Below are 12,713 nucleotides of genomic sequence, written 5' to 3'. Positions count from 1 at the left end.
GGTATAGACCTATAGAAGGGCTTCCAAGGTCTGTGTAACACCCGAAATTTTATATGCAAAGTTATGGGACTAACTAATTATAAGAAAAACAGAAAAACACAGGTTCAGGTACATTCTACAGCATACCTGGTCAGTATTGCTCAAGGCTGTCAAGCTCATAAAAACAAGACTGAGAAACTTTTAACAGACCAGAGGAGACTGGGATACATGACAAGTAAATGCAATGTAATATCCTGGATTGAACCTTGAAACAGAAAAAAGGTATTAATGGGTAAACTGGTAATGTTCAAATAAAGACAAGTTTTGTTAATAGCAACCTATCAATTTCTGTTTTGACAAATGTACCTGCTAATGTTGTCAAAAATGGGAGAATGAGGTAAGGAGTACACAAGAACTCTCTGTACTACCTTTGCAACTTTTCCATAAATCTAGTATTATTCAAGATAAAGCTTATTTTTAAAATGTTATAAGACTGAGCATCTGTGCATCATCCTAGAGAGAAGATCCCGTGGACTTTCTCTCTTCAAAGTGGTCCATGATCCAAATATACTTAAGCACCATTGCCCAAGGCTTCCTGCTGCTTTCCTTAACCACTACTTCCTAAGTAATCTGCCTTCTTCCTGCTATGTCACCCACACCTTCCTTCAAAAACCAAAATTTAGCAAGAAGCTGGGGGGAAAAGGGAATGAGAAGTTATTAATAGGTATGGAATTTGGAAGATCAAAAAACTTCTAGAGATGGAGGATGGTGACAGTTTCATAATAATGTGAATATACTTAATGCCACTGAAAAAATGGTTAACCATTTAACCAACTAGTGGCTAAATGGCTTAGTGACTTAAAAATGATTAAAATTGTAAATTCTATATTATATATATTTTACCAAAAAAAATTTTAAGTGAGATACTGATACATGAGATAGCATGGATAAACCTTAAAAACATTACCTAAGTGAAAAAAAGCCAGACACAAAAGACCACTGTAGTGGATTGAATTATATCCCCCCAAAACTCACTGAGGATTGAATTGTCTCCCAAGTTTTATGTATTAGAAACTTAGCCCCCACTGTGACTGTTAAGAGGGTGGGAAATCCTATTATGCTAATTGAAAGGTGGAGCCTTGAAGAGGTGATTGGATTATAGGACCACACAGTAGTGAATGGATTAAAAATGGTGGTCAGGGGCGTCGTTCTGAGTGCTTTAAAAGAAGAGGAGAGTTTGTCTCTCTCTCTGCTCTCTCTGCTTCCACCATCTTGCAATGTGAGACTTCTGGGTCACTGTTGCAGCTACCAGATGGACTTTGGACTTCTCAGTCTCAGAAACTGTAAGCAATAAATTTCATTTTCTTTATAAATCACCCAGTTCCAAGTATTTTGTTATAAGAAACATAAACGGACTAATACAACCACATATTATACGATTCCACTCATAGGAAAATGTTCTAAAATCGACTGTGGTGATTGCTGCACATACCTGTGAATGTACTAAAAAGCACTGAATTGTACACTTTAAATGGTGAATTGTATAGTATGTGAGTTATATCTTAATAAAACTGTTTAAATATTTTCTAACTGATTTTCCATCCAGGACCACATTTATTTGAACTCTGAGGACAAGTGGTATTCTCTAAGTTCTGGAACCACATTCTGTTAATGTACTGAAAAAATGGACAAAATTAATAAAAGGACTGTGGTTTAGAATGGCTGGCAGAGAAGATCAGGAAGGTCTATGACTGGGCATGGTGGCTCTCCAGTCTTTTTGTTCTGGCAGGAACAAAAGTGATATTATAAAACACACTAGTCTGAAGTTGATCAAACACCTTTATTCTGGTCCTCGTCATTCATTAAGCTATCTATACAGAACATTTTCTTCATCTCTGCCCCAACCAGCAGCTGCTGCACCCAGGCCTTAAGTGGAAGACAGAAAGAAGTAGTGGAAGACCTTGTAGTGAAAAGCTAAGAGATGAGATCACTGCTTATCCCAGCTTAAGTGAAGGTAGAACAGGAAGAGTGTATATGAGTGCAAAAACTCTGTTCTTCAAGGCTGAGGCATGTGAAGAGGGGTGAACTGAAGGATACAGGTGAAGGCTCACAAAACTATCCAGCTCAGCCATCAATCCAAAGTACCTACAAATATAAAGAGCAACACGTAAGGCCAGGTGCCTCAAAAGCAGGATTAGTGTAACAAACAGGGCAAAGTTAAAATGGAAGGGGCTTTGGTACTGACAGCAGTTCTTTCAAAATACTAATTGTGAGGAATGTCTATCCAAAAGATTCCCAGGGAAAGACACGTAATTACAGAGGGAGGGCAGCTGGGAATTATGCACAGTAGTTTGAAGAATTAGAATCAGAGGTGGGAAAAGGGCTATGAAGTCATTGTGTTAGTTAATGAGCACTCATAGAGACCATACAAGAGGAGAGTGATACCAAATAAATGAGGTAAGTTGTCTTAAGCGAAGAGCTTAGAGAATTCCAGTTCCAGATGGAGGACTGAGCACACAAGTTTGTATGCCCTACTATCCAAGATTCCATTCAGAAGGAAAAAAATTTTTATGAAGGTATAAATCTACAACAAAGAACAGGAGCCCATCAGTAGCCAAAAGATTTCAACAAAAAACTAAATAAGAGAAATCTGACTGAAGAATGTTACAGACAAAGCAGAAGAAAAATGAGCCTAAATGAACACAGAGGGGGCTGCAGCAGAGGGAGCCCATCTGCCTAGGAGAGCCATGGGAGGCTCCAGACTGTCACCAGGAATGAGTAAGAGATGTGAGTCAATAAAGGGTTAACAACCCATGGGTCTATATGAGAAACAGTTGCCCCCATCTCCCCACCACCCTCTCTACATGCAGCAGCAGAAGAAGACAGGGATTTAAACCTAACCTGGGAAAAATAAATCATAGGGCTCTCTTCTAAAGAACCAAATGGACTATCCAGAAGAACTAGAGCAGCTTCTAAAAATGCCAGCTTCCCAAAGTAAAGCCTCTGCATTCTAGCCTTTAGGAGCCCCCAACATAACACATGGTTTTCCTCCTGTTCACTCTAAGGTAAATCCTTGTTCTAACCCCATTCACCCTAAAGTAAATCCCCCCAGCACCTCCCCCCACACACACACAGCTTCCAAACGGCCTTCTTATCCCTCATTCTTAAATACAATGAAAATCAATGAGTATTTGGAGAAAGGCTACACAGTGTACGGAGAGACCAAAATTTATTTTTAAAAAAAATCTAGAATAAAACAGATAACTCAGGGAAAAGAAGAACACATAAGAAAAACAAAACAAGGCAAAAAATGCTTCTAATTAAAAAACTGAAAAATTAGCTTCTCCTTTTAATAATGGCACGTTCCTGGTGAGACCAACAGATAAAGCTAAATATATAAAAAGAAAATCTTTCAGTCACTGAAGAGGCATCAAGACATCAATAAAAAGCAAATCTAAAATGTAGATAAGGCAAGAATGCAAAGTGAAACCAGCCTCCAAAGCTACTTTTGTCCTGAGGATATCTGCCAATCTGAAAGATACAGCTGAGAAACAGCTGTGACTCTGGCAGGCTGAGGGAACCAAGGATCAAATCCCAGAATCTGCCCAAGTAGGGAGGTCTGATAAGCCCCCTTTTTTAAGCTAGAGTCCCAAAAGTCCACAGCCTCAGAAAAAGGCTGAACTGAAATTAAATCGGCTGCCTCATAAACCTGCAGCCTGAGTTCATATCACCGAGGTGGTCCAGGAATCTTCAAATCTTGGATTTGCATTAAGGCGGTCCTACACTGATAATGCCCCAAGGTGACTTGCAGGCACAAGTGAAAATCTTTGGAGAAAGGTATTACCATAGACGCCTCAAATGATCCAACCAATAATTATTTCAAGTACAATGACCAGAATATAAAGATAACTAGGCATGTTAAGGGGGAAAAAAAGACCATGAGACAATACCAACAGAAACAACAGACAAAAAGACAGCCTCAAAAGAGTTTGAATATTAGATTGAACACTGTAAAACAAAACCACAGTTTACAGCTTCATTGGCTATAAAACAAAAGCCTCAAAAGGGTTTGAATATTAGATTTAATATTAGATTAGACACAGACTATAAAACAATTGTGTTTACTATGTTTAAAGAAATAAGACAAGTTTCAAAATACCTGCAGAAAATACAAACAATAAAATGTGACAAAAGAGATCTAAAGAAGAAACAAATGGAACCCACAGTACTGAAAAATACAAAAATTGAACTTAAGAAATCAACAAATACGTTGAAAGGAGATGAGACAACTGAAGAGAGAATAAACTGGAAGATCAGAAAAAAATTACACAGAATGCATCATGGTGTGGCAAAATTATGGTTGAATTTTTTACACATGTTTAATGAGAATCCCAGAGAAAGAGGAGAGAAAAAGAACCAAACAGGGCCAATACCTGAAGATCAGAATTGGCTGAGAATTTTCCAGGACAGACAAAAGACATCAGTCCACAGATTCAAGAAACCCAAGCAGACTACATAAAAAGAAATCCACACCTCTATGTATCACAGTGAAACCACAGAAAATCAAAGGCAAAGAGAAAATCTTAAAAGCAAACAGAAAAAATATGGACAAATTAGCTTTAAAAGAATGACAGACTAGCAAGTGATTTCTCAACAGAAACAACGGAAGCCAAAAAAAAAAAATAGTATAATGATACCTTCAATGTCCTAAAAGAAAATAACTTTTCACCTAGAATTCTATATTCAGCAAACAACGGAAGTAAAATAAAGGCATTTTCACACCCAAAAAAAAGAAAAAGGAAAGCAGAGTGTCAGCTACCAGATCATATTAAAGGAAATTCCAAAGTATTTACTTCAGAAAGAAAGAAAATGATCACAAGTGAAGGATCAGGAATACAGAAAAGTGCAAAGATAGTAGTTAACGTGGATAAATCCATATGTCATCAATTGAATAATACAGCAATAATAATGCTTTATGCAGATGACAAGAACAAGAATACATGACAATAATAGCATATAACTTGGGGGATGAGAAACTTTAAAACGGAGTTCTTGGATTCTCAGATCCCACTTGGTTGAGAATGAAGAGAAAGGTACTAACATTAGGCTTTGATGAAGATTAATGTACTAATTGATACAGTAACCACTAAAAGAATAGAAATGGAGTATATAACTTCCAAACTGATAGAGGGAAAAAAATGGAATAAAAGAATAAAAGAAGGTAAAAAATGGAGAGAAAAAATAAAACATAAAACAGGCAGGACAAATAGAAAGCAGAACAAAATAAGACAATAGATTTAAACCCACAAATATCATTAAGTACATTAAACATAAATGAACTAAATGCTCCAGTTAAAGACAAAGACTTTCAGTCAGAATTTTTAAGAAAATAATCCAATTATATCCTGTTTACAAAGAAATGGAAAAGTAAAAATAAGAAGATAAAAAAAAAACATATACTATGCAAGTACTAACTGAAGAAAGCTGGTAAGCTTTAACAATATTAGACAAAATAGACTTTAAGGCAAAACGCACTACTAGAAGTAACAATGGTCAATTTATAAATATAAAAGTCTCAGTCACCAACAATATATAATAATACTGAATTTGTATATACCTAATTACATGGTCTCATAATATTTAATGAAAAAATAGACCCAGAAATATGAACAGAAATAGTCCACAATCACAGCAAGAGACTTTAACACACAAGTCTCAGTAGCTGATGAAATAAGCAGACAAAAGAAATTCAATAAGAATACAGAAAATCTGAACTATGCAATAACCAAACTTTACACTGCACCAAACAACTACGGAATGCACTCTTTCTTCAAGCACACACAGAATATTCACAAGGTTGACCATACACTGGCCCATAAAGTTCAAGTTTCAAATATTCCAGAGGACAGAAATAGAGAACATTTTTCAAACACAACAAAATTATCAAAAAGACAACTAAAAAGTTCCCATCTTTTGGGAAATTAAGAAATATTCATATAAATAATCCACAGGCAAAAAAACAGCAATTAGAAAATATTTCAAACCAAATGATAATGAATATACTACCTATTGAACTTGTGAAACAGAGCTAAAGCAGTACCTAGTGGGAAATTTATAACTTAAAATGTGCATGAGAGAGGAAAACAAAACCTAAAAATTAATGAACTAAAAATCCATTTCAGGAAGTTAGAAACGACTAAGGAAGTTGATAAACACCCAGTGAAAGTGATCAAGGAAAAAGAGAAGAAGCTCTAATACCAAGAATAAAAAAGGAGATATCAATAAACATATTATATACACTACAAAGATAATAAGAGAATACTGTGAATAACTTTATGCCAATAAATTTGAATGTGCAGATGAAATATAAAAATTCCTAGAAAAACTATAACCCCTGGTGGGGAGGGGAGGGAAACTGTCTCAAGAAAATAAAGGAAATGAGAATGGTCCTAAAACCAAACAATTGAATCAGTAATCAAAAATCTTCCCACAAAAAAAAAATTTCCAGGCCCAGATGGCTTCAGTGGCAAATTCCACTGACAGTTCCGCTGAATTCCAAACACTGAAAGAAATCATTCTAATCTTACAAAATGTTTTCCAGAGAATAGATAAGATTTTAAAAAAGTACACTTCCCAACAAATTGTATGAGACTCACATACAATATGAAAAAAACATGCTCATCTCTTACAAACAAGGATGCAGCATTCATAATCTGATAAAAATTAATCTACAAATAACCTACAGTAAGTATAATTACTGGGGAAACACTGAAAGCTTTCCCTTTGAAATCAAAAGATGCCTGCTATCACCACTTCTATTCAACATTGTACTGGAAAAGAAAGCACAGCTAAGGAAAGTGAGAATGCCCTTAAAGCCCCTCAGCCCCTGCCTCCAAGAGCTCTAGAGATACTTATTTTTCACTATGATTTAATAAACAAGCTGCAGTCTTAAAAAAAAAAAAAATGTACTAGAGATTCTGGAGATTCTAGCCAGTACAGTATGGCAAGAAAAAAACAAACAAAGATAAAGAACACAGCTGAGAGTCAGATGCTAACCAGTGAATACATATGATTTGGTTCCATTTGTAGAAAGTTAAAAAAAACAACTAAACTCTAGTATATAGGGATGCAGATTTATGTGGTAAACTATAAAGAAAAGCAAGGAAATAACAACAAAAAAAGTCAGGATACAGTTATGTCAGGAAAGGGAGTGAGAAGAGATATGATAAAGAAGGAATATATGTGGGACTTCTGGGGGCCGACAATATTCTATTTCCTGGCTTACTTGGAAGTTGCAAGGGTGTTCATTTCATTATTTACTGACTTTATATTTATCCTATGTGTCATATTTCACAAGACTTAAAAATATACAGATTTACACAAGAAACTATAACAACAGATGTATGCACAGAGGGGACCTGAATGAGGGATTAAGGGACAGAGGGTAGAGGAAGACTTCACAGTACAGGTTTTCAACTTCTACACTCAACCCACACAAAATGCATGAAAGATTAGTTGTGATAAGATACAAATGTTATCAGCCTTGACAATGTCAAAGTACTGGTAAAGATGACACAAACTGAGAGCCAGACATGGGCTAAAATGGGGAAAGTGATTAGGTGCATTAACAGTCATACCTTACAAAGTGGGAAATCAAGAAATACGTTGAAAGTTGGGTATAACGAAAAAATAGATATTTTAATGTTATATAAACTGTAAAGGTAACAAAGAAACTACAACTAGTGCTACAACTACCAGAAATCAGAAAAGAGGGAGAGGATTTATGAGGTAGTATAATACATCATGTCTACAGTTGATAAATCAAGTTCTAAACACATTATTTGGAAATATAAGTAATCACCTGAAAAGCTAAAAACAAAAAAACAGTAGTTGAACAGCAGCTGCACTTCATTATAAGCCAGTAGGTAATTATTTGCTTTTTAAGCATGAATATATATTGCCTTACTTAAAAAAAGGAAAAAAAAGTTAATTATCTACTCAGAACATACATGTCTAAAGACATAAGAACATTTATTTTACCAGGTATAAAACAATATAATATAGACTAAATCCGCAGAGGCTACCATGGCCAAAATTCAGATCAATGTAGGATAAAGCAGAGGGATTCAATTACTGAGATTATTGCAGAAGAGGATGAAAATGAACACTTCAACCATTCAATAAATGGCCATTTATTAAAAGTTAAAGTTAAGCACTATGCCATGATAGAGTGGAAAATTGCATAAGATCTTTCCACTTCTGTTCCTGGTACCGTACAATTTACTATCCATAGAACGACAGTGTTATGTCTTCAAAATACAAATTCAACTATATCACTCATCTCTTTGCAAAGCTAGTAATTAAAAACGAACAGGTAAAGTAGGCTCCAAACATTTTTGATTGGAAAACTTACACAAAGTCAGTCACAAGAAGTTGCCTGCCTTAGGTAGGCAACTAACAAAAAATTGTTTTTAAGAAAAATGAGTAGGAGGAAAGAGAGGCTGAAGAAAGATCTACAAATTAAGGCTCAAGGCTGGCCCTGAGAATGTATCTAATAAGACATTTAAAAATATATATGTCAAATGGGTCAGAGGCCTAGGTTGATATGGCAATGTAGAACAGAAAAGTAAAAAGAGAAATAAATAAGAAAAGATTCCTGAAGATAATGAGGCTTGAAGGAGGTAATGAGAACACCCTGGTAGGGTAAAGGTGAGAATGAATTGAGGGCACATGGCTTTCACAAAGCTATTCAATCAAAACACTGGCATATGTAGAAAAGAGAAAACTCATCAGATTAAGGAATTAAGTAGCAGAAATAGCTCTGAGAGAAGGTAGCTAAAATGAAGTATTTCAAAAATGTGCTATTTCAAAGACAAGATTTTGTTAGTACACAGGTTAATCCATTAATCCTAAGAACAAATAGATACAGACAAGTACAAAATGTCACTGCACCAAAATAATCACTCTACACATATTGTTGAAGAAGAAAAAGTAACAATAGGTGACCCTTTAAAGGTTAGCAATTGTTTCTGATCTTTAATATTATGATAATAGGGTGCTTTGGGTTGAATTTCTCCCCCAAAACTTAAATCCCCACTGTAACTGTTGAAGGTAGGAAATTCTATTATGGTAATTGAAAGGTGGGGCCTTGAAGAGGTGATTAGATTGTTAAACCACGCCATAGTGAATGGATTAATAATGGTGTTCAGAGGCATGGTTCTAAGGGCTTTAAAAGAAAAACACGTGAGAAGTTAGTCTCTGCTCCACCATTTTCTGCCACGTGAGACCCCAACATTGCTGTAAAGCCACCACCAAAGAAGACTCTCACCAGATGTGTTCCTGGGACTCTGGACTTCCCAACTTCCAAAACTGTGTAGGAGGGAGCAAGATTTATATCTATGGATGGGGACCAAAGTAGGAATCAAACTTTTGAATCCATTTAACTCCCCTGGGGTCTTTATACTTCCTCCCATTTCTTTATGGTTAGCAATTTCAGGTTTTCCTCAAGGGAGTTAATGGAATCTCACTATATCTAGCAAGTTAGCTTTTCCTATCCTTATAGCAAGTAGGAAGAAAGAATTATCCCTACACACAAAAAGAACCAGACATCCATTTTTGAAGGTTTTGAATTCACATGATTAGCATGGAAAAGACTGGTGGAAATGACTGCCCACTGATAATAGAACTCACCTTCCAGAAAAGCAAATTCATCCACAGCTTCTATTGCATTATCTGAAACACAAAGTAAAGGGAAACTCGACTAATTCCAGTCATTTGAACAACAGCCCCAAAACAATACAATCCACACAGTGAAGGACATAAGGCTCATTTTGCAAATGAGGGCATTTATCAAATTTGTCCCTTGCTTTCCTGAAATCCATTTCTGCTCCGCTACCAATTCTTCCATATTCTCGCTCTCTCTAGAAAAGTCCAGGCAAATACTCTTCAATGGGGGTGAAGGGGTGGGGAGAGAATGGAACCCTCCTACAACCCTGTTTACACCCAAATTTATTCTCTTTTCTCTGAAAATCATCAGAGAAGAATTTGGCAATATAGCAGGGAGTGTGAGAATATGGTATATGAAACCTTATTCATGTTGAGGGCTTACCAGCTAGACAAAGAGTCAGAAATCAAACCCCCAGTTGCTAGGTGAAAAAGAAATGTCTTTTTCTGGTACAATATGGCAAAGGTATGAAGGAGTCCAGTCCTATTTGGCTACTCACAGACACCTTTCATACTCTGCCCTACCACCCCAGCCACCCAAACACAGACTCTAAAGGAAGAGCTTTCTGGCAGGCCAACAGAAAACATCCTAGGGAGTGACCCTGTGGTACTTCTCACACCACCACGACGCCCTCTCAAGCAGTGAAAGGGGAAGCCTAGCCCAGTCCGCCCTTGTCTGCCCCCAGATACGACAGTGCCACTCTACCTAAATCTCTCCTCTGGAGGGTTTTCCTCTTTCCTTGTTGAGCACAGCAGTAGGCATCTTTTGCAATGGTCTCCACAAACAGTTCCTGTGAAGCAAACAAGCAGAGTTTTATCAATGGGTTCTAGCACACTCAAGGGGGGAGGGGTGAAGGAGGCTCAGGTGCACGGGGAGGTGCTGGAAGCTAAGGTTGTCCAGGACTTCAGAAAGGTCGTTCCGCTACCCTCTTCCCCAGTAGGCCAGAATGACACATCCCTCCTCCCTGACTTGTAAATCCACCCCACTCATTCACTAGCGACTCCTACAAGTTCTGTGTTAGACACCGGCGATGCAAATTAAAGTCGTTGAGCCAGCCTTCAAGAAGAGGCAGGTGTGTTCCGCCAATACAACTCCTGCAGGTAACTGAGCCTTTTCCTCCGCCTCCACCGCCTACACTCACACCTCTGAACCGGGCCCTAGCACCTCAGAACCCGGCCCCAGCACCTCAGTGCTCAGCACACTCCGCCGCGGCCTCGTCTACCTCCTCCCAAACCAGCCCAAGCCGCCAAGCCCCGCCCCTCGCCACTCCTCCCGCCCCCACCCCCGCCCCCGCCCCGTGCCCTCGCGCTCCCGCCGCACCGCGGCTCGTGCCAGAATGAAGATGGCTTCCTGTCCCGCTAGCGTCACGTCGGGGTCCGCCTTCACCAAGGCCTTCACTCGCGCCAGAGGCAGCCTCGAGAGACGAGCCCCGGGCGCACTCGTCGGGGCCTGGGGCTGCAGGGTTACTGCCTCCCCACCGGACCCCTCCTCCTCCCGGGGCGTCCCGCTTCCTGCCGCCGCCATCCCCGCCCTCAGCGTGTTGCGCGCGGCCGCTGACTGTGCGCGCGCAAGCGGCGCCCGCCCCTTTCCCGCGCGGCCTGGAGGCCACGCCCTCTGTAGGCGTGTGGCTCCGCCCCTACTCGGCGGGGCGCTTCCGGGAAGCCAGGAGAGCGGGGACCCGCTTTGGCTCTTCCGCCGCTCTTCGCCCCTCTGGACCGTTGCCGCTCCCCGCGACCCTTCGGCCCCGTCCGGCTGCTGAGCCCAGGCACTGCAGCCTCTTAGTCGGGGAATACTGTGGCTGTGCCGGGCTGGTGCTGGAAGGAGCGCCGTGGTCGGGAGAAACACATTCAACGCGCGAGTCTCAGTGAACACAGTGTTAACCCAAGACTGAGAAGGGCAGGTGTCCCGGGAAGGCCCGGACCTTCCCCGGAGGGCCCAGCGTCGCGGAAGAGGGTGCCGAGGACCCGAAAGCTGTACCAGCTTCAAGCAGAACCAGTTTTAGGTCTCTTGAAGGAGGGGAAGGACTTTGGCAGGCAGAAATGGAAGAAGTTCTGTCAGGCAGAGAAAACCACAAGAAAGGCACGGAGGCTGGAAAGAATGAAGTGTGGCCATCACAAGGCGTCCACGTTACTTCAGTCACGGGTTGCATCACAGCACTGGCTCTCAGACTTTGTTCTCAGGATCCCTTTACACTCTTAAGAGATTATTGAGGACCTCAAAGAGCTTTTGTTGTATCATTTTATTGTATTAGAACTGAAACCAAGTTTTTAAATATTGATTTAAAATAACTAATACATTACACCTTAAAAATAAATAATTTTATGACGTTAAAATTAAAAACAGAAAAGTTTCTGATGTCTGGCTTAATAGAAGACACCAGATTCTCTAGCTGCTTCTATTTATTAAGGTTATCACTTCATGTAGCTCTGAAAAATTCCACTGCACCTCCTTGAGCGAATGAGAATATAAAAGGCAAATAACTTCTTAGTACTATTAAGAAAATAGTTTTGACCTCACAGACCCCTGAAAAGAGTCTCCAGGAAATCCTCCCCCCACCCTGGTGGGTTCCCCACACCACACAGAGATCTGCTGTCATAGAGGAGCAGTTAATGTAACAATAACAGGCTTATCTTTATCAATTGTTAATAGCTCACATTTTTCAGCAATTACTACGTACATGCTTCAAAGTGCTTTTACATTTATGTAAATTTCGTTATGTATGTAATTTTCATAAAACCCTATTGAGGTAGGTAATATTTTAACCGTGTTTCACAGTTGAGTAAATTGAGGCACAAAGTGAGTAATAACTCACCCACAGCAGAATGTGATGAAGCCAAGATGACGTTAAACTTGATGACATCTGAAGTCACTGTCCATTCCAAAATTATGTGGTAAACTCTTATGTGACTGGTGTAGGGACAGAAAGGTGTGATACCTTTCCTTACCCATCATGAGGGTCACAACCTATACTCCTATAACAAAAAATAGGTTAAGAGAAAAGCACAAAAAA

General features: G+C 39.2%; 1 protein-coding gene across 1 annotated transcript; it reads right to left on the bottom strand.

The window, feature by feature from the left end:
- Positions 1 to 1,800: 1,800 nt before the first annotated feature.
- Positions 1,801 to 11,270, bottom strand: POLE4 (DNA polymerase epsilon 4, accessory subunit). Its single transcript, XM_063078784.1, has 4 exons — positions 11,024 to 11,270; positions 10,409 to 10,493; positions 9,670 to 9,711; positions 1,801 to 2,124 (listed from the first exon to the last, which is right to left on the bottom strand). Exons 1-4 carry the CDS (start codon positions 11,225 to 11,227, stop codon positions 2,111 to 2,113), a joined length of 345 nt encoding a protein of 114 aa, XP_062934854.1. The 5' UTR covers positions 11,228 to 11,270; the 3' UTR covers positions 1,801 to 2,110.
- Positions 11,271 to 12,713: the final 1,443 nt, after the last annotated feature.

This window comes from Cynocephalus volans, chromosome 14 (genome assembly GCF_027409185.1).
Source record: "Cynocephalus volans isolate mCynVol1 chromosome 14, mCynVol1.pri, whole genome shotgun sequence".
Lineage (NCBI taxonomy): Eukaryota > Metazoa > Chordata > Mammalia > Dermoptera > Cynocephalidae > Cynocephalus > Cynocephalus volans.
The sequence above is the reverse complement of the archived record's forward strand: the minus strand, read 5'-3'. Positions and strand labels throughout refer to the sequence as shown.